The sequence below is a fragment of the Bombina bombina genome, chromosome 1, assembly GCF_027579735.1.
Source record: "Bombina bombina isolate aBomBom1 chromosome 1, aBomBom1.pri, whole genome shotgun sequence".
Taxonomy (NCBI): Eukaryota; Metazoa; Chordata; class Amphibia; order Anura; family Bombinatoridae; genus Bombina; species Bombina bombina.
This window is the reverse complement of record NC_069499.1, coordinates 1,514,027,610-1,514,055,046: the sequence shown is the minus strand read 5'-3', so window position 1 is coordinate 1,514,055,046 and position 27,437 is coordinate 1,514,027,610. Positions and strand designations below refer to the sequence as shown.

At 36.5% G+C, this 27,437-nt stretch overlaps 1 protein-coding gene across 1 annotated transcript in view; it reads left to right on the top strand.

Annotated features, from left to right (window-relative positions):
* ANKFN1 (ankyrin repeat and fibronectin type III domain containing 1) overlaps nt 1-27,437 on the top strand; it is an 899,573-nt gene that overhangs the window by 803,040 nt on the left and 69,096 nt on the right. The window contains exon 16 of the mRNA XM_053708167.1: nt 22,264-22,477. Within this exon, the coding sequence (XP_053564142.1) occupies nt 22,264-22,477 (214 nt within the window). The remainder of the gene's footprint in view (nt 1-22,263; nt 22,478-27,437) is intronic.

Genomic DNA, 27,437 nt, shown 5'->3' with positions numbered 1-27,437 from the left:
CTCTCACACTCTCTCATACTGGTCACTGGAAATTCAACATGGCACCTCATGGCAAAGAACTCTCTGAGTATCTGAAAAAAAGAATTGTTGCTCTACATAAAGATGGCCTTGGCTATAAGAAGATTGCCAAGACACTGAAACTGAGTTGCAGCACAGTGGGCAAGACCATACAGCAGTTTCACAGGACAGGTTCCACTCAGAACAGGCCTCGCCATGGTAGACCAAAGAAGTTGAGTGCACGTGCTCAGCGTCATATCCAGAGGTTGTCTTTGGGAAATAGACGTATGAGTGCTGCCAGCATTGCTGCAGAGGTTGAAGGGGTGGGGGGTCAGCCTGTCAGTGCTCAGACCATACGCCACACATCAAATTGGACTGCATGGCTGTCATCCCAGAAGGAAGCCTCTACTAAAGATGATGCACAAGAAAGCCCGCAAACAGTTTGCTGAAGACAAGCAGACTAAGGACATGGATAACAGGAACCGTGTCATGTGGTCCAATGAGACCAAGATAAACGTATTTGGTTCAGATGGTGTCAAGCGTGTGTGGCGGCAACCAGGTGAGGAGCACAAAGACAAGTATGTCTTTTCTACAGTCAAGCATGGTGGTGGGAGTGTCATGGTCTGACCCTGCATGAGTGCTGCCGGCACTGGTGAGCTACAGTTCATTGAGGGAACCATGTACTGTGACATACTGAAGCAGAGCATGATCCCCTCCCTTCAGAGACTGGACTGCAGGGCAGTATTCCAACATGATAACGACCCCAAACACACCTTTAAGATGACCACTGCCTTGCTAAAGAAGCTGAGGCTAAAGGTGATGGACTGGCCAAGCATGTCTCCAGACCTAAACCCTATTGAGCATCTGTGGGGCATCCTCAAATGGAAGGTGGGGCAGCGCAAGGTCTCTGACATCCAGCAGCATTGTGATGTTGTCATGGAGGAGTGGAAGAGGACTCCAGTGGCAACCTGTGAAGCTCTGGTGAACTCCATGCCCAAGAGGGTTAAAACAGTGCTTGAAAATAATGGTGGCCAAACAAAATATTGAAACTTTGGGCATAATTTGGACATTTCCACTTAGGGGTGTACTCACTTTTGTTCCCAAATGTTTAATAAATGGCTGTGTGTTGAGTTATTTTGAGGGGACAGCAAATGTACACTTTTTATACAGGCTGTACACTCACTAATTTACATTGTCAGTGTCATTTCTTCAAGTGTTGTCACATGAAAAGATATAATAAAATATTTACAAAAATGTGAGGGGTGTACTCAATTTTGTAAGATACTGTATATATAGTACTGTGCAAAAGTCTTAGGTTACCATTAAAATTTTTGTTTTAGCAAAGTTTTAATGACCATCCATATTTATTTTTCAGTCTCTTTATTAAGATACAAACAGAAAATACAGGAAATATGTAGACAAAACATAAAAAAACTAAATTTTCAGAACAAAATAGCTTCTTAAGGCAAAAGTCAGTATTTAGTGCGACCTCACTTGGCACTAAGCACATCTTGAACTCTTTGGGGAGATTGTCCTGAAGTTTTCTGAAGTAATATTCTGGTATATTATACCAGGTTTCTTTCAGCACTTCCCAGAGTTCTTCATTAGATTTAAGTTGTCTTTTATTTTTTTCACTGTCCAGGTGATTCTATATTTCACTGCATTAGTAGTGTGCTTGGGATCATTATCATGCTAAAAAATAAAAGCATTCCCAATCAGGCACTTTCCAGAAGGAATGGCATGATGAATTAAAACCTGTCTTTACTTTTCAGCATTCATGATCCCATCAATTCAGGCAATATAGTCAACACCACTGGCAGAAATGCAGCCCCAAACCAGGACAGACCCTCAACCATGTTTCACTGAAGACCACAAGCACACATTCTTCTATCTCTCTCCAACTCTTCTTCTCACATATTTTCGATGATTGGACCCTAAAATTACAAAATTGGATTTGTCACTTCATAATATTTTTTTCTCTTATCTTTATTTAAATATTTGTGAGCTTTAGCATATCTTAGCCTTTTCACCCTGTTCCCCTTCCAAAAAAATTGTTTTTTAGCTGCTACCCTCCCACAAAGACCATTCCTGATCAAGCTTCTTCAGACTGTAGAAGGGTTAACTTGGCATCCCGATGAAGCTGCCAGATGCTGAGCCAGGCCCTTGCTGGACTTCTTCCAGTCTCTCAAAGAAGAAACTTCTCATCATATTTTTAAAGTTTTCTTGGCCTTCTAGTCTTTTTTCTGTCCTTGACCTCTCCTGACTCTTCAAATTTCTTTAACAGCTTGAATACCACATCTTGAGTATCCAGTTTGTTTGCTGATTTCTCTTTGAGAGTGGCCTTGCTGATGCAAAAGTATGATTTTATGTCTGTCAAATTCTGTGATCTTTGGCATTTTGAATGTTATGATGTCATTGAAAGTTGGTCTTATTAGCAAAAATCTGACTCGCACCACGTGTGTATGTAATGCTCAAGCATATCTTGCATACACCTGGTTTAATAGACCTTTTTCACAGCAGTCATTTTGACATGAAATAGAAGGACAAATACAGGTGTTAGCAATGACATTATGGGCTAGATTTATCAAAGGCTAGGCGAACGCTGTATGTGCTTCGACTGTAACTGCGCTCCAGCTCGCCTCCGGAGAAGCGCACATGTGCCCCTGAATTCATCAAAAAAATAGACGTAACTTTGTGCAGGTGAGCTGGGGCGTAATAATGAAAAATTTTGCCTGTCGGAAAAAGCATTTACTCCCTATTTACTCCCTATTTCTCACAGTACATCCCTATAAATATTTACGCCGCCATTTTTTGATTATTCAAAAAGCATTTTTTAGGTAACTATTTAGCTTATATTTATATTATATAATGTTTCTGTGCTGTTTTTGCCATATTTGATCATTTAAGATCGCAAAAATATATATATTAATATATCGATATTTATATATTAAACTGTTGGTATCCATATGCGCCTGTGGAAGCGCAAATTTCTGGCAATAACAGATTTCGCTTTGCCCTGAGCCTTTGAAAAATTTGTTAAAAAAAGAAAGTACTGCATCACAAGATGTAAAAATATGTGTTATAATGGTGTTCGCCTCAGTCTATATGGCGAAATATACAACATGCAATTGAAGCCGAAATTTCAGTTCCCTATCGGCGCCAAGCAATGATAAATAAGAAACTGGGCGTATTTGTAGGTCGGGCTGTTAAATTACGCCTATTACTAATGTATATTGTTGCACTCGGGAGCGCCCCTGTGCGCCTAGGCGAATGCAAGCGGAGTGTGAAGAAGTTTCTTTCAGATTTGCGCTATTATAGGCGCAGAGTGCTTTGAGGAATATGACAGTTGGTATGCGCTATTTTGGACAGAATTAAAGGAGAATGGCTTTGATAAATCTACCCTTAATTAGGGTTCCATTCCATTTAGGTTTGCAAGAGCCAGGTTCCTGCTATTTTTCAAGTGTAAGGGAAGGTAACACTAAATACTTGCCACTTTAGCCTATAGAAGCTATATTTTTTTTAGTACTGCATACAAATATCCTGTTTTTTTTCTGGTTGTATTCTAATAAAGAGACTGAGAAATAATTATATATGGTCATTGTACTTTTGTTAAAACAACTAATCTTATGGTGGCCTAAGGCTTTTACACAGTACTGTGTGTGTGTATATATATATATATATATATATATATATATATATACAGCTACAAAAAGAAATCTTCACGGTCAATCAGAGAAAAGGATCAGCTGAAAGACTTACCAGCGCTATCTCAAAAGGTAAAAAACCACAAACCACCTTCAATAAATGCTCTCACAGATATCTCCCTGAAAGGTAGTACAATACTTATATATAGCTGCCAATCCAGAAAACAAAGTACAAATAAGTCCCTCAGGCTTATTCTCAAAAGTAAACACAAAAAATAGCCTGGATAGCGCTCACATATAAATATAGTTTGCGGATAGATATAATAATAATATTAATACTAGCTTCAATATATGTATGTATGTAAAACCTACATGTATATATATATATATATATATATATACACACATATATACAAATATTAAAGCAACGGAAAGAACAATAATAAATTATTCAGCATATAGTCAAACAATCAAAGTTCATATAGAATCTGTGGTGATGTGGACTGGTGTGGGATCTCCTCATATATAACCCCCACTCAGATGTGCACTTACTTCAGAAACCCTCAATCATATGAGGTAAGGATGATTCGTGTCAGCGAAATACTTGGCACCTCCTGGAGTATGGAACTGGATCACCGGAGCTGTGTATCCCCCTGATACTGGTTGTGATGATCTCTGTATTTACACCCAGTCGTCTGTATTGCTTTGAGCTTTTATATTGGTTTAGATGAAACTCCCAATCATAGATATGCAGGAAAGAGAACCAGAAAAGAATTCACAGTGCAACATAGTAAATAAAATATCCTAAAAGCTAATGGAATACCACTCACATGTGCAAACCGCAATATATGAGGTATCAGACAGGCATAAAAAACATAAATGGTACACTTTACTTTTCATCCAAAGGAGAGTCCGTTATATGTTCATACATAAAGCTAATACAGATCAGCGTTCAGTTCAGAGTTCAGTTCAAAAATATTACCAGGCAGGTACAGTGCCGTAAGTACCAGACCTTACGCGTTTCGATGGGCTGTATTTGAAAAAGATCCCTTCTTCCTCAGAGGTACAGAGTACTAAAGAAGCTCACCTTTTATGTGATAACTAATGGTTGCAGGACACCAATCATCCTTGTTGCGCCTATTGCGCGAATACCTGAAAGTACAGTGCATCTTGCATGATGAGCGTACCAACGTCACACGTCCTATGGGAGATATCACCTAGCAACTTAGTTGCTATGGACGCTTGATTTATAGGGCGTCACCGGGACTGTGCTCCCATGCTAGGCGCTCTGTATTTGAGGTTATTTTTAAAAGTGCATACAAGAAAATACATATGTTAATTTATATTAATTTTCCTAACACGGACTCAAATAGGGCATATACAGATGTTAGGAGGATATACATTCATAAAAACAGTTGTAACCCCCAATATTATGTTTGCCTGAATATAAAAATAAAAATATAAGGGTCTACATATATATTATACATTGCCCAATATCTACATATATACATAGCAATAAAAATATGAGTAGAATATTTAGTTTTCTTTAAAAAACACAAACTATTTAAATATAGAATACATTACTAACAAATAAAAAGATATTCTATTTTTTAAAAAAGGGGGCTTATATCTAGTATTTGGACTATAAAATACCATAGTCCAAAAACCCAATATATGAACCCAATAATAATGCATACAGTACCAGTGGGTTAATTTCAGAACTAGATACTCCAAACCGTGAGTTTGTACATTATTTAGCTAGTTGACAGCTTGGAGATGCATTAAAAATCATACTGATGAAGGTATATTTACTATAAATTACCAACAATAGAATTTTTGAATAATATCTTATAGAAACAATTGTATGATATAAATAATTTAGTAAAAAGGTTAAAAAAAGTTTTAAAAGGGGCAAGTAGTTGAACAATAATAAATATCTTTTAACCTATTTAGTTGTAGGATTCATTAGTATATTCCATATTTGGTAATATTTACAAAAAAGCTACAATATCAATGTCTTTGTTTAGACCAGAGGGGGTCCTGGATCCAAAGGCATGGATCCAGTATGTCTCACGTTGTCTCAACAGGATTTCTCTATCTCCCCCTCTGTTCCCCACATGGACATGTTGCAAAATTGTTCCTTTTAGGCAACTAGGATCTTGATTATGAAATAACCTATAGTGGTCTGATAGGTTGTGTGACTTTAGGCCTGCTTTTATATTCGTTACATGTTCATGCAATCTTTTTTTGTATGGTCTAGTCGTTCTTCCAATATATTGTAAGTTACAGACGGATTGAAGGAGATATACAACAAACGTTGTTTTACAGTTTACCAAATGACTAATTTCACATTTCCTACTAGTTGCAGTTGAGCTTACTATTTTAGTAGGTTTATTCCCATTATACATATGCTCACATAAGATGCAATTCAACCTGTTGCATTTATAGAAGCCTCTGGTATCTTTATTTAACCAGGTTTTATCTTTAACAGGCATTTTTAGATGACTCTGTGCCATAATGGTTTTTAAATTACTATTTTTCTGAAGATACATTTTGGTCTTGTTCCAATCTGTTCTCGAAGATAATTGTCCTTTTTCAGGATATGCCAGTGTTTCGTAAGGAATTTTTTTATACCCTCCGATCCTTCATTGTATGTGGAAATGAAACTAGTTTTAGTGATCTCTTTTGTTTTTTTCACTTCTAGATCAGTTTTCACATTTTTCATATCCTTATTTTTAATTTTGTCATAAGCCAATTCCACCCACTTGCGTTTATATCCCTTCTCCAAAAATGTATTTTTCAGTTTGTGTGATTCTTTTTCAAAATCAAATTGTTTTAAAAATAACCGCAAATACAGAGCGCCTAGCATGGGAGCACAGTCCCGGTGACGCACTATAAATCAAGTGTCCGTAGCAACTAAGTTGCTAGGTGATATCTCCCATAGGACGTGTGATGTTGGTACGCTCATCACGCGAGACGCACTGTACTTTCGGGTATTTGCGCAATAGGTGCAACAAGGATGATTGGTGTCCCGCAGCCATTAGTTATCACATATAAGGTGAGCTTCTTTAGTACTCTGTACCTCTGAGGAAGAAGGGATCTTATTCAAATACAGCCCTTCGAAACGCGTAAGGTCCGGTACTTACGGCACTGTACCTGCCTGGTAATATTTTTGAACTGAACTCTGAACTGAACGCTGATCTGTATTAGCTTTATGTATGAACATTTAACGGACTCTCCTTTGGATGAAAAGTGAAGTGTACCATTGATGTTTTTTATGCCTGTCTGATACCTCATATATTGAGGTTTGCACATGTGAGTGGTATTCCACTAGCTTTTAGGATATTTTATTTACTATTAAAATAAACTGTGTTGCACTATGAATTCTTTTCTGGTTCTCTTTCATGCATATCTATGATTGGGAGTTTCATCTAAACCAATATACAAGCTCAAAGCAATACAGACGACTGGGTGTAAATACAGAGATCATCACAACCAGTATCAGGGGGATACACTGCTCCGGTGATCCAGTTCCAGGAGGTGCCAAGTATTTCGCTGACACGAATCATCCTTACCTCATGTGATTAAGGGTTTCTGAAGTAAGTTCACATCTGAGTGGGGGTTATATATGAGGAGATCCCACACCAGTCCACATCACCACAGATTCTATATGAACTTTGATTGTTTGACTATATGCTGAATCATTTATTATTGTTCTTTTCGTTGCTTTAATATCATTTGTATATATGTGTATATATATATATATATATATATATATATATATATACATGAAGGTTTTACATACATACATATATTGAAGCTAGTATTAATATTATTATTATATCTATCTGAAAACTATATTTATATGTGAGCGCTATCCAGGCTATTTTTTGTATATATATATATATATATATATATATATATATATATATATATATATATATATATATATATATATATATATATATATATATATATATATATATATACAGGGAGTGCAGAATTATTAGGCAAGTTGTATTTTTGAGGATTAATTTTATTATTGAACAACAACCATGTTCTCAATGAACCCAAAAAACTCATTAATATCAAAGCTGAATAGTTTTGGAAGTAGTTTTTAGTTTGTTTTTAGTTATAGCTATTTTAGGGGGATATCTGTGTGTGCAGGTGACTATTACTGTGCATAATTATTAAGCAACTTAACAAAAAACAAATATATACCCATTTCAATTATTTATTTTTACCAGTGAAACCAATATAACATCTCAACATTCACAAATATACATTTCTGACATTCAAAAACAAAACAAAAACAAATCAGTGACCAATATAGCCACCTTTCTTTGCAAGGACACTCAAAAGCCTGCCATCCATGGATTCTGTCAGTGTTTTGATCTGTTCACCATCAACATTGCGTGCAGCAGCAACCACAGCCTCCCAGACACTGTTCAGAGAGGTGTACTGTTTTCCCTCCTTGTAAATCTCACATTTGATGATGGACCACAGGTTCTCAATGGGGTTCAGATCAGGTGAACAAGGAGGCCATGTCATTAGATTTTCTTCTTTTATACCCTTTCTTGCCAGCCACGCTGTGGAGTACTTGGACGCGTGTGATGGAGCATTGTTCTGCATGAAAATCATGTTTTTTCTTGAAGGATGCAGACTTCTTCCTGTACCACTGCTTGAAGAAGGTGTCTCCCAGAAACTGGCAGTAGGACTGGGAGTTGAGCTTGACTCCATCCTCAACCCGAAAAGGCCCCACAAGCTCATCTTTGATGATACCAGCCCAAACCAGTACTCCACCTCCACCTTGCTGGCGTCTGAGTCGGACTGGAGCTCTCTGCCCTTTACCAATCCAGCCACGGGCCCATCCATCTGGCCCATCAAGACTCACTCTCATTTCATCAGTCCATAAAACCTTAGAAAAATCAGTCTTGAGATATTTCTTGGCCCAGTCTTGACGTTTCAGCTTGTGTGTCTTGTTCAGTGGTGGTCGTCTTTCAGCCTTTCTTACCTTGGCCATGTCTCTGAGTATTGCACACCTTGTGCTTTTGGGCACTCCAGTGATGTTGCAGCTCTGAAATATGGCCAAACTGGTGGCAAGTGGCATCTTGGCAGCTGCACGCTTGACTTTTCTCAGTTCATGGGCAGTTATTTTGCGCCTTGGTTTTTCCACACGCTTCTTGCGACCCTGTTGACTATTTTGAATGAAACGCTTGATTGTTCGATGATCACGCTTCAGAAGCTTTGCAATTTTAAGAGTGCTGCATCCCTCTGCAAGATATCTCACTATTTTTGACTTTTCTGAGCCTGTCAAGTCCTTCTTTTGACCCATTTTGCCAAAGGAAAGGAAGTTGCCTAATAATTATGCACACCTGATATAGGGTGTTTATGTCATTAGACCACACCCCTTCTCATTACAGAGATGCACATCACCTAATATGCTTAATTGGTAGTAGGCTTTCGAGCCTATAAAGCTTGGAGTAAGACAACATGCATAAAGAGGATAATGTGGTCAAAATACTCATTTGCCTAATAATTCTGCACTCCCTGTATATATATATATATATATATATATATATATATATATATATATATATATATATATATATATATATATATATATATACAGGGAGTGCAGAATTATTAGGCAAATGAGTATTTTGACCACATCATCCTCTTTATGCATGTTGTCTTACTCCAAGCTGTATAGGCTTGAAAGCCTACTACCAATTAAGCATATTAGGTGATGTGCATCTCTGTAATGAGAAGGGGTGTGGTCTAATGACATCAACACCCTATATCAGGTGTGCATAATTATTAGGCAACTTCCTTTCCTTTGGCAAAATGGGTCAAAAGAAGGACTTGACAGGCTCAGAAAAGTAAAAAATAGTGAGATATCTTGCAGAGGGATGCAGCACTCTTAAAATTGCAAAGCTTCTGAAGCGTGATCATCGAACAATCAAGCGTTTCATTCAAAATAGTCAACAGGGTCGCAAGAAGCGTGTGGAAAAACCAAGGCGCAAAATAACTGCCCATGAACTGAGAAAAGTTAAGCGTGCAGCTGCCAAGATGCCACTTGCCACCAGTTTGGCCATATTTCAGAGCTGCAACATCACTGGAGTGCCCAAAAGCACAAGGTGTGCAATACTCAGAGACATGGCCAAGGTAAAAAAGGCTGAAAGACGACCACCACTGAACAAGACACACAAGCTGAAACGTCAAGACTGAGCCAAGAAATATCTCAAGACTGATTTTTCTAAGGTTTTATGGACTGATGAAATGAGAGTGAGTCTTGATGGGCCAGATGGATGGGCCCGTGGCTGGATTGGTAAAGGGCAGAGAGCTCCAGTCCGACTCAGACGCCAGCAAGGTGGAGGTGGAGTACTGGTTTGGGCTGGTATCATCAAAGATGAGCTTGTGGGGCCTTTTCGGGTTGAGGATGGAGTCAAGCTCAACTCCCAGTCCTACTGCCAGTTTCTGGAAGACACCTTCTTCAAGCAGTGGTACAGGAAGAAGTCTGCATCCTTCAAGAAAAACATGATTTTCATGCAGGACAATGCTCCATCACACGCGTCCAAGTACTCCACAGCGTGGCTGGCAAGAAAGGGTATAAAAGAAGAAAATCTAATGACATGGCCTCCTTGTTCACCTGATCTGAACCCCATTGAGAACCTGTGGTCCATCATCAAATGTGAGATTTACAAGGAGGGAAAACAGTACACCTCTCTGAACAGTGTCTGGGAGGCTGTGGTTGCTGCTGCACGCAATGTTGATGGTGAACAGATCAAAACACTGACAGAATCCATGGATGGCAGGCTTTTGAGTGTCCTTGCAAAGAAAGGTGGCTATATTGGTCACTGATTTGTTTTTGTTTTGTTTTTGAATGTCAGAAATGTATATTTGTGAATGTTGAGATGTTATATTGGTTTCACTGGTAAAAATAAATAATTGAAATGGGTATATATTTGTTTTTTTGTTAAGTTGCCTAATAATTATGCACAGTAATAGTCACCTGCACACACAGATATCCCCCTAAAATAGCTAAAACTAAAAACAAACTAAAAACTACTTCCAAAAATATTCAGCTTTGATATTAATGAGTTTTTTGGGTTCATTGAGAACATGGTTGTTGTTCAATAATAAAATTAATCCTCAAAAATACAACTTGCCTAATAATTCTGCACTCCCTGTATATATATATATATATATATATATATATATATATATATATATATATATATATATATATATATATATATATATATATTATATATACACATACACAATATAGCCCTTTCCAGTCAAATACCTTGTCATATACTATATACCTTTTAACACTAATAATAAAAATAAAAAAATATTTATATGAATCATTTTTATCAGATAGTGTACATACTGTATGAGTGTATCAGTTTAGTTTAATGTATTTATGTTGTGTTTGGAGCACATTTTTTAACACTTGACCTTTATGCCGAGTCTTCAGTTGCGCTAACCCGACAACCACAAATTTTGTTTACGCTCGAGCAAACATGTTTACTTTCAACTTGTAATACACGTGTAATCTCAACTCACTCAAACAATATTGTGCCAATTGTAATCTTGCCCAAAGTGTGTTAAAAATGTAGCCATGTTTACCGTGCAGGTTATTTATACGCTCCCACATATGGCAATCTCAGAACATAAGGAAATATGTATGGGGTTGATCACAAACCTTTATTTATCAAATGATTTATCTACCATATTCCCCTTAAACTGTTATAGAAAAATAGTCGTCAATCAAAATCCTTTAGAAAATATTATGTTTATTTTCCACAGAAAATCACTGTTAAAGTCTATGGGTATTTTTGTAGATAAATCCATTGATAAGATTTTTTTAAGGATTGTAATCGACCACTTTATTGACAAAGAAGTAAATGATTTGTACCCACCAAACTTCTATTAAACTCTCAGACTGGCATATGCTCTTGGAGTTAAAAATACTAAAAATACATGTTCTTTTGTTTAGCCTTTTAATTACTGAGCTATTTCCATCCCTGTGCTGAGCTGTTTTGCATTTTTTTGGTGCTGTTCACAGTTAAGCTCTACTGTAGGCCGTAAACCACACAAATTATAGATTCATTTTTTTAGGAGACTAAGCAGATTCAAACTATAACTTTATTTTATGTATATATCATGGTTTGCAAGAGACCTGCGACAAAAGTGTTAAAAAAATGATTTATTTTTTTTAATTAAAATTTTGATAAACATATATATAAAAAAACTCTGCAATATATGTTCATTATTTATTTTGTCCTGTTTTCCTGTAATTCCATTCTGAAATTTTGACTCTTTCAGTTCCTGTTAGAAGTAGAAGTGCAGAACATTGTTATATTCTACACAGTCATTGGCTGCACACTCTAGTGACCTATTTATAACTGTCTCTGATTGGCTACAGCAGAGAAAGTAACCTAAGTAACAACATGGCAGCTCCCATTGTTTTATAGACATTAAAGATTTTTACTTATTTTGTCAGTATTTAAATAACTAATGAAAGTTTAAAAAATACATCTACATGTTATTCTCAGACTAATCTTTTCTTTGAATGCATTATTCTATCTAGCATTTATTTAGTGTTTAATGTCCCTTTAAGTGCAGGAGTTCAGGGGGGAGACCGTGATGAGCTCTAAAAGCAACCCCACTCCCCGGAAAGACGACACATGGTCATCATCTACACTAAGGGCTAGATTACAAGTGTAGCGCTATTTTAATGTGTGCCTGTAAATGGGCAAATTTGCCCAATTACGGGTGCACGTTAAATAACCAGCCAGTACAAGTGGATGGTTAATGCTACTGCGAGCTTGTGGTAGCGCTCTAAAAATGAACCAGAGGTCAGACCTATGGTTAACTTAAAAATTGTCCCCCAATTGCCCGCAAAATACAGTGTATTCTTCCTTTATTATAAATATGAGCATCTTTAATGTTTAAAATAATAACTGCACAAAGCAGTTTTAAGGAGTTAAAGTGAGGGGACTGTGTTTTTACTTTCAATAAATATGTACAGTATATGCTTATATACATACTGTATATATATATATGTGTTAATATGTGCATATACACATATAAACACATAAATATATATATTTATATACATATATATTTCAAATTTGCTGCCCATTGTTGCGCGACTTACCCCCTGTATTGCGCATGGTTCTTTGTCGTGATTATCGGCATGAGAATGAGGCTCCCATTGGAGGCTATGGAAGCGCACTCAAGAGGTTGCGTTCGCATTGCGCTTAACTATTAATAGACGTGCACATTTGCGTGCACTGATATTACGAGTGGAGCGCAAATATTGTGCCCGCAAAAGTGCATGTTTGCGTTCTTCTCATAATTTAGGCCTAAATGTTTTGTGCAGATGATGACTACAGGCATCATTCACACTTAAAGGGATAATATCCTTTTCTAAAAAAAAAACATTATTCAAAACTTAAAGGGATATAAAATTGCAAAAAGAAAATCGAATGTATTATTATTGCACTGTTGCTTGCATATAAGTATGTGTATAACCCGTGCCAAGGGGTTAAATACATATTTAAAGGGCCAGTAAACTCACCAAATAATGTTATATAATTTTGCACATACAACATGTCAATTTAAGAGATTTATCAATTAACTTCTTTTACAAAATGTATTTCATTCTCATGGTATCCTTTATTAAAAAGCATACCAAGGTAGTCTCAGGTGCATTAGTGGGAGCTAACTGGTGATTGGTTGGATATACCTGGCTCATGTCATTGGTTCACCAGATATGTTCAGCTAGCTCCCAGTATATTATTGCTGCTCTTGGGTTGCATGGGGTTAAAAAACAGTCATATGCTAGCAATAGGGCAATAGTATAATGCTCAACACATTACATCCTTTTATTTTGAACTTTTATGTTCCTTTAAGGGTTAATTCTGTAAACACAAATCCGTAGAAATAGTTTTTCTAAAGAATTGTCATCGGCCCATAAATGTGATAATAGTAGTGAACTAAAAAGTCTCTTAAAATGACATCCAAGTTATTAAATTATTGTATATAAATAATAAAGTACACACTTTGTATAAACGTGACATAGTGGATGAGTCTGAGTTTCACGTCTTTAGGAAAGCCACTTCCTATCTCTAAAACAATAGTATTAAAGGGATAGTAAAGTCAAAATGTAACTTTCATGATTCAGACAAGGCAAGTCATTTTTAACAACTTTCTAATTTATTTTTATCATTAAATTTGCTTTGTTCTCTTGGTATTCTTAGTTGAAAGCTAAACCTAGGTAGGCTCATATGCTAATTTCTTAGACCTTGAACTGCCTATTATCTCAGGGCATTTTGACAGTTTTTCACAGTTAGACAGTGCTAGTTCCTGTGTGTCATATAGATAACATTGTGCTCACTCATGTGGAGTTATTTATGAGTCAGCACTGATTGGCTAAAATACAAGTCTCTCAAAAGAACTGAGACAAGGAGCAGTCTGCAGAGGCTTAGATACAAGGTGATCACAGAGGTACAAAGTATATTTATATAACTGTGTTGGTTGTGCAAAACTGGGGAATAGGTAATAAAGGGATTATCTATCTTTTTAAACAATAAAAATTCTGGAGTAGACTGTCCCTTTATGCCTCTTATACTCCATTGCTACTGCCAATAATTGGTGCCTATAATCACTTGGCTACTGAAAGCAGAAGCCACATTACTGATTCCCCACTGGCACTGAAGGTGTTAATAGATTAGCGTGTAGTGTTGTTTTAAGGTGCAGTATTTTATATGGGCCGTGCTGCTTTCCAGCCTAATGAGAAGCAGCTGTACCCTACCTAGTAAGGAATAAATCATCTGCGCAGACCACAGTGATCTTCAGCACTGACCACAAACCACAGGAACATTTGTGCGATCATACGTTTTAAACCGTGCTAAAGTCATTCCAAAAACCGCACATTATAAAGAGCAGTGAAAGGCTATGTAAATACGGTATAGTTATGAAAATAAAGGAGCTAAGATACCAAACTGGGGCTCAAAGGAGCAGTTGCCTCTGTGTGTTTGTTTTATATTATGTACAGTTTTCTGCACTAGATGAAATTATATGCTGTTTCTTTTTATGTCTTGCATTTTTTTGCTTGTGTATATGTTGTTGTTTTTCTTTCTTAAAGCATGAGTTTCATATTTAAATTAATATGCAACTGGTTAAAGGGACATGCAGGGGTAATAGTAAAATGGTATCCTTTAAGCAAATGTTTTTTTTCTATGTGTTTAACTCCTACAAAGGGGTTAAACAAACAGTCGCACACCAGCGCTCTCCTGTACAGCTTCTGAGCAGGACACCCGCAAGTGATTTGCAAGTCGTATACTTATGCCACTTCCGATTGGCTCTCTTTGCGTTAATGAATTCATGTATTGTATTATTGATTGCAAATGTCTCTTTAAAATGTGTTCTGATTGCAAAAAGAGCTGCAAACCCCCCATATGTCACTTGTCATTGGCTTAATTGATATGTTCAGCTAGCTCCCAGTAGGGCATTGCTGTGCATTCAGAGAAGGATATCAAGAGAACAAAGTGAATTTGATAGCAGAAGTAAATTTGTTTAAAACTGTATGATCTGAGTTATGAAAGAAAAATGTGGGGCTCCATGTTTCTTGAACTATTGCAAAGGGATTAAAGGGACATTAAACCTAAAATAATGCAATTTTAAACAACTTTCCAATTTACTTCTATCATCTAATTTGCTTAATTCTGTTGGTATCCTTTGTTGGAGAAGCAGCAATGCACTACTGAGAGTTAGTTAATGCCTTGGACAAACCAATTACATGAGGCATTAATGTGCAGCCACCAATAAGCAGCTCCTGAGTCTACCTAGGTATCCTTTTCAACAAATTATATCAAGAGAACAAAACAAATTAGATAATAGAACTAAATGGATTGTTTAAAACCACATGTTCTATCTGAATCATGAAAGACAACATTTTGGTTTTATGTAACCACTTAGTTAAAATCTATTCCAGAGCAACAACGTTCTTCTGGGAGCTAGCTGAACACATCTAATGAGCCAATGTCAAGAGACATATGTATGTAGCCACCAATCACTAGCTAGCTCCTAGTAGTGCATTGCTATTTCTAAGCCTATCTAGATATCCTTTTCAACAAAGGATAGCAAAAGAACAAAAAATGTGATGAGACATAAATTGAAAAGTATATTACTATTGAATGATCTGAGTCATTAAAATTTAACTTTCACTTTCATGTCTGTTGGTTGTGGAACCTAAAAACTTATCTTACCTGTGAGTCATTTTAAATATCATTACAAAATCATACAACAAAGACAGCCTGTGCTGCTGCAACATTTTTTGTTTTACCTAGTGAGAAAAAACAAAAACACAAACACAGTAATCCATATGGTGACGATAAGGTATTTTCATGCTAATTATACAATTTAGCCACCAATCAGCAGGCGCTACCCAAAATAGACTTTTTTTTAACTTTGACCACCAAAATCTCGTACGCATCTACAACCACCAAAAAACTCCCATGCTAAATAGTTTCAAACTTTTGTCCTGAGTTTAGAAATACCCAATGTTTACATGTTCTTTGCTTTTTTGCAAGTTATAGGGCAATAAGTACAAGTAGCACTTTGCTATTTCCAAATTCCCCCCCCCCCCCCCAAAATTAGCAAGTTACATTGTAACACTGATATCTGTTAGGAAACCCTGAATAACCCTTCACATGTATATATATTTTTTTTTAGTATTTTTTTTAGGTATATTTCATGCCACCATTTCACTGCTAAATGCGATGAAATAAAAAAAAAAACGTTAACTTTTTCACAATTTTAGGTTTCTCACTAAAATGATTTGCAAACAGCTTGTGCAATTATGGCACAAATGGTTGTAAATGCTTCTCTGGTATCCCCTTTGTTCAGAAATAGCAGACATATATGGCTTTGCTTTTTGGTAATTAGAAGGCCGCTAAATGCCGCTGCGCACCACATGAGTATTATGCCCAGCAGTGAAGGGGTTAATTAGGTAGCTTGTAGGGTTAATTTTAGCTTTAGTGTAGAGATCAGCCTCCCGCCTGACACACCCCCCCCCACCCTCAAACATCTCTCTTCCCACCCCCAAAGGTCACCCCCATCTTAAGTACTGGCAGAAAATCTGCCAGTATAAAAATAAGTTTTTTATATGTATAAATATATATATAGTACACATCCACAGTAAGTGAGTGAGTGCTTGATGTGGACTGTGATCATTTTTAATGCACCCTGGGCAGATGTTATTTACAAAGTGAGTGTGGAGCCCTACGTGGGATTTTATATATATATTTCTGCAGGATAGTATCGCCCTTTACCTCCCAACCTCCCTGACCCACACAATCAGCTCTCTAGCCCTCCCCCTCTAACTGTTAGGCGACATCTTAGATACTGGTAGCTGTCTGCCAGTACCCAGTTTCCAGTAAAATTGGGCTAAATTTTTTAAAAAAAAAAATAAACCTGTTTTTTCCATAGTGTAGCTGCCCCCCTCAATAACCTATCTTGCTCTCCTTCCCAGATCCCTTTCCCAAATCTCTTAACACCCTCCCCCTCCTTCCCACTCACTTCCCACTTTCACTTTCCGTACTGTAGAGGTACCACACGCTATCGCTCCTCCCGCCCAATCCAGCAATGGGCCGCCCACCCGCCCCCCTCCTGTCCCTCCCACGCCACCAAGGATCGGCACCATCGCTGGCCGATGCAGAGAGGGCCAGAGAGTGGCCCTCTCTGCATCGTTTGCTTACCAGAGGGTATTGCTGGATGCCTCAATATCGATCGCTTCCTGCACTTGAAACCTCTGAGGACGTACCAGGCAAGTACTTAGTCATTAACGACCGTTTTTTGTAGGATGTACCTGGTAGGTCCTTGGTTGTTAAAGGGGTTAAAGGGACAGTGAAGTCATAATTAGACATTCATGATTTAGACAGAGCATACAATTTGAAACAACTTTCCAATTTTCTTCTATTATTTAATTTGCTTCCTTCTCTTGTTATCCATATCTAAAAGGTTTATCTAGGTAAGCTCAGGAGCAGTAAAGAACCTAGGTTCTAGCTGCTGATTGGTGGCTGCATATATACTGTATAGTGATTGCCATTGGATCACCCATGTGTTCAGTTAGAAACCAGTAGTGCATTTCTGTTCCTTAAACAAATGATACCAAGAGAATGAAACAAATTTGATAATAGAAGTAAACTGGAAAGATGTTTAGAATTGTTTGTTCTACCTAAATCATGAAAGAAAATATTTGGGTTTCATGTCACTTTTAATAGTTCCCCAAAAATACTAAATTTCCTGCTTACATTAAATTCTCAATTTTATTTCCTGACTTATGGCACTTTTTTTATATACCTTCATGGTATACTAGTTTGCTTAATAATTGCTTTTAATTGGACATGGGAGTCAATATTAACCTTTCATGATTTGGATAGACTGTACAATTTAAAACAAATCGTTCTAATTTAGTTTATTATCAAATCTTTCTGTTGGGGGGTGTACTTGGATAAAATCTGTGCCCTTCCATATTGGCATTATGTGAATCTGTCTTCTGCATGGTAGCAGAGTGTGTAGAAATCTTATACAAACTACCAGTAGAGGGCACTTTAGAGTGAAGTAGCTCAAGTAACATTCTATGATAAACTAAACTGTATAGCTAGAAGCTCTGTTTAATAAAGACTAAATACAAAGGGCTAGGTTATGAGAGGAACGCAATTTAGTGATCCTGCTTAAGCCTAAACTACTCTAGACGGAGGCTTTTTTCGTGTCAGGTAAGCACGCGTATTACAAGTCCTATACTCGCACACTAACCCGACAGAATTTTTGAAAATGTCACATAGTACTACTTTTTATTGTAAATACATGTTTCTATATACATCTATTTATACCTGTATTTCTATTCCTATAGGTATAGATATGTATTTTTCACAAACAGTATCAGATACGGTCATGGCCAAAAATATTGGCACCCCTGCATTTCTGTCACATATTACACCATTTCGCCCCGAGAAAAATTGTTGCAATTACAAATGTTTTGGCATTCTCATGTTTATTTCTTTTGTTTGTATTGGTATGACACAAACAAAAGTGGAGAAAAAAAAGCCAAATCTGACACATTCAACGCAAAACTGCAAAGATGGACAGGACAAAATTATTGGCACCTTATCAAAATTGTAAGAAATAATTGCATCCCAAGTTTGTGCTGCTCCTGTAAATTGTAATTAAACTCACCTGTATCAATTAACAGGTGCTGACAATATAGAAATTACACCGGCAACCAGTTAAAATGGTGAAAAATGGACTCAACCTTTCTGTGAGCATGGAGAAGAGAAAGAGTAGCAAAGAATTGTCTAAGCATTTGAGAATAAAAATTGTGGAAAAGCATGGACAATCTCAAGATTACAAGTCCATCTCCAGAGATCTTAATGTTCCTGTGTCCACTGTGCACAACATTGTCAAGTAGTCATGGGTCTTACAGGACAATGAACCAAAGCTCACGTCAAAAAGCACCCAGAAATGGTTTAAGACAAAGCGCTGGAGAGTACTGAACTGGTCAGCAATAAGTCCAGATCTCAATCCCATAGAGCACCTGTGGAGAGATCTCAAAACAGCAGTTGGGAATAGGAACCCTTCCAATCTGAGAGACCTGGAGCAGTTGGCGAAAGAAGAGTGGTCCAAAATTCCAATAGAGAGGTGTAAGAAACTCATTGGTGGTTACAGGAAGCGATTGATTTCAGTTATTTTTTTCCAAGGGGTGTGCTACCAAATATTAAATTGAGAGTGCCAGTAATTTTGTCTAGTTTATTTTTGGAGTTTTGCATGGAATGTGTCAGCTTTTGTTTTTTTTCTCCACTTTTTTGTGTCATACCAATGCAAATAAAAGAAATAAACAGGAGAATGCCTAAAAATTTGTAATTGCAACAATTTTCTGGACGAAGTGGGGCATTATCTGACAGAAATGCAGGGGTGCCAATACTTTTGGCCATGACTGTATGTATAGAAATATATATTTAATTATAAAAAGTACATTATTTTATATGTGAAGAACATTGAAATGTAAAATATGCGTAACTCGCATCTGGGTTAAGAATTTAAGATTAATGTGGTCAGGTTAGCACACATGAGTTGCTGTCTTTAATGTGCGTTATTGAAATATTAAATATTAAAAAAAATTAGGCAATAAGCCTGCCCAGGGGGCAGTCTATTTTAAAAAAAAATTATAAACCCCCAAGCAATGTTACAAAAAATAAAAATTGTAACATTACAGAAAAATATAACCAAAGCTATCCAAAATAAAAAATTTAAACCTAAACTAATATCCCTATAAAAAAAAAATCCCCTTAAAATAAAAACACCCTCTAATCTAATACTAAACTACCAATAGCCCTTAAAAGGGCCTTTTGTAGGGCATTGCCATAAGTTAACAGCTCTTTTACCTAAAAAAAATTACCATTTACCCCGAAACAGTAAAACCCCCACGCAACCAACCTCCCCAAAATAAAAAAATAAAAAGTCTAAAAAAACCTAAGCTACTCATTGCCCCTAAAGCCCAAAAAACCCTAATCTAAAATAAAAAGCCGCCCCAAAAAAAAGCCTAAGACTAAGCCCAAATAGGTACTCACTGTTCGTGAAGTCTGATCCGGAGCAGCGGTCCTCAGCGGCGGTTCTTAGCGGCAGTCCTTTAGCGGTGGCGATCCTCAGTGGTGTGGACGTTCCTCTTCTTCCGATCTCTGGCGTACACTAAATGGAAGGTACCACAATCAATTTGGGGTACCTTGCATTCCTATTGGCTGAAATTTTGAAATCAGCCAATAGGATGAGAGCTACTGAAATCCTATTGGCTTTTCAAATCAGCCAATAAGATTGCATTAGCTCTCATCCTATTGGGTGATTTCAAAATTTCAGCAAATAGGAATGCAAGGTACTCCAATAAATATGGGGTGCCTTGCATTCAGTCTTCAGTGTGCAATGGATCTGTGCATCGGGGAAGCCAGTTCCGCACCTTCACTGCGGATGAGGATAGAAGATGATGGAGCCGCCTGGAAGAAGACCTTCTCCACCGGACTTCAGGAACGGTGAGTACCTATTTGGGGGTTAGATTTAGGCTTTTAAAGATTAGGGATTGAATGGGCTTGTAAAAGAGCTGAATGCCCTTTTAAGGGCAGTGAAAGAGCTGAATGACCTTTTAAGGGCAATTGCCCATACAATGCCCCTTTTTTAGTGTTTAGGTTTTTTTTTATTTGGGGGGGTTTACTGTTAGGGGGGGACTTAGTATTTTTTAAATGTAAAAGAGCTGTTTAACAAAAGGCCATTTTAAGGGCTATTGGAAGTTTAGTTTAGATTAGGGGTGTTATTATTTTGGGGGATTAGGTTTAATTTTTTTTATTTTTGATAATTTTGTTTTTTTTCTGTAATTTTAGAGTTTTTTATTTTTGTAATTTTAGATAATTTTTTTGTAATTTAATGTTAATGTTTTATTTTTAAATTAATGTTAGTTTTTTTTTATTTTAATTGTAACTTAGTATTGGGGTTAATTTAGGGGGTGTTAGGTTAGGGGGCTTAGTTATTTAATTAGGTATTTGCATTGTGAGGGGTTGGCGGTTTAGGAGTATTTATATAGCGCCTTTCTCCCAGTGGGACTCAAAGCACTTTTTCAGCGCTCGCTCTCAGAATTCACCAAATCGGCAGCTGAATAGTAATAGTTGTTATTATTACCCAATTTAATGGTACTCATTTTATCTACCTCGGAAGGATGAAGGGCTGAGTCAGCCGTGCCGGGATTAGAATCTGTGACCTAGGATCTTTTAAACAGGCTTTTTGTTGTAGTCAGGGCATTTTACCAACTGAGCTACCTCTCCGGCAATTTTGACTAGACTGTCCCTGTAAGTGTTTATTTACTGTAAATATTTTACATTCCAATGTTCTTTACAAGAGAGAAAATGTTCAAAGTATTTTTAAATATATATATATATATATATTATATATACATTTTAATATATATATATATACATATATATATATATATATATACACACAAATGTAATTATATATATATATATATATATATATATATATATATATATATATATATATATATATATATATATTTAAAAATAAAAAGAACATTTTCTTTTATGTGAAGAACATTGAAATTTAAAAAATACAGAACTACCTTCCAGTTTACTTGGTCTAACGCAGTGTCCGGTTAGCGCACTTGGGCTAACGCAGTGTCGCGTTAGTGCTTTTTTCAGCATAAGCCTATGGGCCGAAGTTAATGCGGACATTAGGGTTTCACTTGCATGCAAACCATTTACTTTACTTATAATATGTGCACATCAAAAGTTTACTCCTGGCGTTATTTGCGAGTGAAGAAAAGTGCTAAATAGCACACCAATTGTAATCTAGTCCAGTGTGTGCAGCAGGGGTAAGTGAAGTCAGAGCTGTGGATGTTCCCTGCTATCACTCAAAATTGTCTGATTCAAGCTCCCGTTAAATCTAAAACTCTTTACAAACAACCACAACAGAAATATAGAAGATTTTTTTGTGCAAACATGGCAGAAGCACAATATTTTCATGTCTCTTTCTGTGTTTACAGCAAACTGATGAGGTTTGGCGAGAAATTAGATGGATTATGGATGCGCTTCAGTATGCAAGATATAAGCAGCCTGTGGCCGGTTTGCCAATCACAAAGTTTTTGGACCTCTCTGAAGAGCAAAATCAAAAAAAGAACAATTCAACATCATCTCATATAGACTGTTTACCATCCCCATCTCCATCACCAGAAATGCATCGAAGAAAATTAATGAGCGGTAAGATCTATTTTTTGTCATTTGATAATGTGACCATACATATTCCAATTAAATTCATCTCATTTGTATTTATTTTCCAATCCGAAGGTAATAAAATACGCTAGGTTTGACTTGGATGGAGTATTAGACCATCGAAGTTTTCTTGATTCATACTCAGTGAGTGTTGATTTTAGGGCTTAGATTTAAATAAGTCCAATGAGTATATGCATTAAACAAATAAGGACAAGCCAACATATTCATTACTGGTGGATACACAGAACCTCTACATAATTGTTTACTGGTAAATTCCTGTTTTTAATGGCATAAAAGGTTCATGGGAATTTAAAAGAACATGAAACCTAGGCTGACCATATTGCCGCTTTAAGAAGGAACACATATGAAAACTACATATGTGAGGGTTCTTATACAAAACCATTTCTTTAAACAGCCCTGAAAACAGCCCTGACATATGTATTTTTCATATGTGTCCCTTTTTAAAACGGCAATATGGTCAGCCTAATGAAACCCCAATTTTATCTTTCACTATTTAGATAGAGAATACATTTTTAACAGCTTTTCAATTTACTTCTATCTAATTTGCTTTGTTATCTTGGAATCCGTTATTCGAAGGAATACCTAGGGAGGCTTAGGATCTGGGAACTAGCTGCTGATTTGTGGCTGCATATATATATATATATATATATATATATATATATATATATACTGTATATATCTTGTATATATCTTGCCATTGGCTTACAGATAGTTTAACATTGTATTCTCTATCTGAATCTTGAAAGAAACATTTTGGTTTTCATGTCCTTTTTAAGGCACCTGTAATTTTTATGGAACGTAAATATAAGGAACTTGACATATGTAAAAACTGAAATGTCTTATTCATAATTTAAATGCAGCGTGCAAGTTTAAAAACGTTTGTTACAGTTCTATTAAATTATATATATATATATAACCTGTAGCACTATAACAAATATGGTTGCAAACACTGCTTAAATATATATTGATCTAGTGGAAAAGCAATTGTTAACCCCTTAAGTACCTTTAATTTTTGAGAAAAATGTGCCCAAAGAATTTTTAGAATATTTTCTATTAGTAGACAATCCAAGGTAATAATCTAGGCCTTTTTTGGTATATTTCATGCCATCGTTTCACCACCAAATGATCACACCATTAATTTTTTCACAAACTTTGGGTTTCTCACTGAAATTATTTACACACAACTACTGCATTCATAAGACAAATGGTTGTAAAATGTATTTTACATTGTTTTTCGGTAATTAGAAAGCCACTAATTGCAGCTGCACACCACACTTCTGAAATTCCTGGCAGTGGAGGGGTTAATTAGTTAGCTGGTTAGGGTAATAGTATTATAATGTAGGTATTACCCTCCCACTTGATCCCTCCCAAACCACTCATATTACAAGTTCATGAATATTTTTTTGTTCTCACGCTCAATTCATACTTATATAGCACCAGTTATTAATTTATTACGCCTGCTATTGTGTATTTAAATACACCTTAAATTTAAATAAATGGAAATCTACCTGAACGGAATCTTTGTGCTTAGCGTGTTCACATTATCCAGCGTGAATGATTTTAGGTAGTCCTTCATAGAAATCTATTACTTGAGGAATATTATGCATCTGCCCTATCCAACATGAGTATAGTAGCTAGCACAATTATACAGTTCACATGATAAATATTACCAATCCACGTGTAACAGTAGTACAAGAGTGCAGGCGTTACTGAAGCACAATATATTGTGCCAATGGTGTTACCACTCTTTACCGCTCCACTTCTAATCTAGGCCATAGTGTTTAAGGCAATTCTCAAGTCCAACGTTTTTACTCTGATCAAACTGACACAAGGAGAAAATGGTAAAATACAGACGGTGATAAAATACACACCTGGCAGACTCCTGTAAAATCCTTTGGTGTAGCAGTAACCCAGGGCAGGGGTGGTTCTCTAGACAATACATTTGAGGATGTAAGAATATGACTAGAAAGAGAAATTTGCAGTAGGTACAGATGGCGGCCCTCTTACTTTATTGCTCATTCATGCTTTTTATTTTTCCGATCTTTACCTATTTACTTGCTTTGTACAGAGAACTAGACATCTATAAAGACAGTACCTTCCAAATTCTGGACAGCTGTCACCTTTGAGGGTTCTACAGTAATGAATAAATGCATATTGCATACCCTGAACCCCACTAAAACCACCACTGTTTGCCTGGAGAATTATGATTTGTGCCATCATGGCGGTGACACTCTGAACAGAATTTCTAGAATGTAATATTTTAGCACCAACATTTTAATAGGAAGCAGGACATTTTGTAATATCATCAGCTGGACATTTTGTAATATCATCAGCTGGACATTTTGTAATATCATCAGCTGAACATTTTGTAATATCATCAGCTGGACATTGTGCAATATCACCAGCTGGACATTTTGTAATATCATCAGCTGGACATTTTGTAATATCAGCTGGACATTGCACAATATAATCAGCTGGACATTGCACAATATCATCAGCTGGACATTTTGTAATATCATCAGCTGGACATTTTGTAATATCAGCTGGATATTGCACAATATCATCAGCTGGACATTGCACAATATCATCAGCTGGACATTTTGTAATATCATCAGCTGGACATTTTGTAATATCAGCTGGAAATTGCACAATATCATCAGCTGGACATTGCACAATATCATCAGCTGGACATTTTGTATTATCATCAGCTGGACATTGTGCAATATCATCAGCTGGACATTTTGTAATATCATCATTTCTGAGACTTTGAAGGATGTACCACATGCACAAATCCATTGTTGAATCGCTATCTAGATTTTGTCTAGACCTTTAGTCCGACTATAAGGCACCGGATATTTTAAAGATACAAGAAACCTCACATTTTTATTTCATGATTCAGATAAAGCACAACATTTTAAATTACCTTCCTAATATATTGCTTTTATCAAATTTGCTTCATTTCCTTGATATCCTTTGTTGAAGGAGCATCAAAGCTCTAATGGGATCTTGCTGAACACATCAAATGACGGGTTGAATATATGTGCAGCCACCAATCAGCAGCTGGCTCCCAGTAGTGAGTTGCTACCCCTTAACATACCTAGGTATGCTTTTCAACAAACTAGATACAAAGCCAGAGGTTTCTCTATTTTCTATGCTAAATAATTAGGAAACCAAAAGCGTAACTGAAATTACCAATAAACTTGAGAGGTAACTAAGTCTTCTTTCAATACGTGGATACTACATGTTAACCAGTGTTGACTTGATGGCCATTGTGTTATTTGTTGGGCTTTACATAGACGTAGTGACTCAGAGGCCAGTGCCTGCTGAGTCACGTTTCTGCACAGATCACTCCATTTGCAAGAAGGGTCCTATTTACTAAGCAGCGCTGCAAAGTGTCTTAGGGAGTGGCAATGCTCTGCAAGTATTTTTCTTAATCCTCTCATTTCCCCTCAATACCACACTTAGTAGTGGAAGGTCCTGGATATATATTACTGTTATATTCAGGTTTGTTGCTCTGTATACTGAAGAATTTGCAGGTTCAACCACTTCAAAGCAACACCATTCACCACAACGTTTTTGGAAAACCACTAAAAGAGCTTCACAGTCAACCAGCTATGGACAGATGGAAACAAGGGTGGAAGAATCCAATTCCCTTTGCATATGATGTGTGTAAATATTAATTCTATATATTAAAGAGCTGTATGAAGAAACTTAAGCAAATAAATTAGTTTGCTTAAACAATTCTATCATTATTAGAGAGATACAGAATTTAAAACTAGTGTCAAGCCATTAGATAGATATTATTTTTGTTTCTCTAAAATATTTTTAATAACATATTGCATAGTAAATATGTAAATAGATTACTAAAATGTAGACTTATTTGCAGCATTCACTGATAAGTCTGAGCTTTGTAGGGGTTACCCCTATTCATTACTATGTAGAGCAAGGGAATATTTCCCAATCAGGGGCATTTGCAGAAAAGTATGAAAAGTCCAGGATGGGGTGGGTATCCCCCCCTCTTTCACCACTCTTGACCCCCATATTTTCAGTAGTAGAAGATACTATTTAGTTTTCCATTTAATTTCATTTCCCATCCCCCAATTTTTGGGGAAAGTAGGGCAATGGTGCTATTTCACTTTTTTATATACAGACAGATCATCGACCATCATTTAAGAAACTGTATATAAAAGTAGACTCATATAATTAAAATCTGAGGCATTGTTTGGAGCCTAATAAATCTGAGGCTTAACCCAAGTAAAAAACAAACAAAAAACATCAATAGAATGATAACTAGTTCCCTTCAATGAGCACTTTGACTGTATGCATAGACACATCATTTACTAACTAACACAAGCAATGATGACACTTTGGTCTTCCTCTATGGAAATGAACTGCAAAAACCACATCTAAAGGATGACAGATCAGTTTGTGTAATTAGTAATAATCACTAGTGGCTGTTTTGCCATACAATCCTTTATACAGTTGGCCTATGTACCATGTTCCCCATTTCTTGTTGCCACTCAGTTGTCATGAGAAGAAGACTGGAGACCCTTGGCTGCATTGTAGTTCACATACAAATCAAGCTCACAAGCAGCACTAGGTTGAATAGGTGGTGTGATGGATCTAGGCTGGTTGCATGCACATCCAGATTTTATTTGTAGCATCCATATTTTCAAAGTTAGCCACATTTTTTGAATGTAGTCACTTATTTGCATGTCCTTTGCTTTATCTAATGAAGAGATGACAACATGAAGTGGTAGGCACATGTGACTCCTCCAACCAGTACTACTCTCCACCCTTAATTAGGAGATTTAGGTCAACCTCAGTCCTCCCAACCATCCCACATATTGCAGGATAGTCCTTGTTTGGCAACTCTGTCCCTCCTTCTCGGCTCCCTTTATTATAAACGTCCTGGCATAACAGAAAC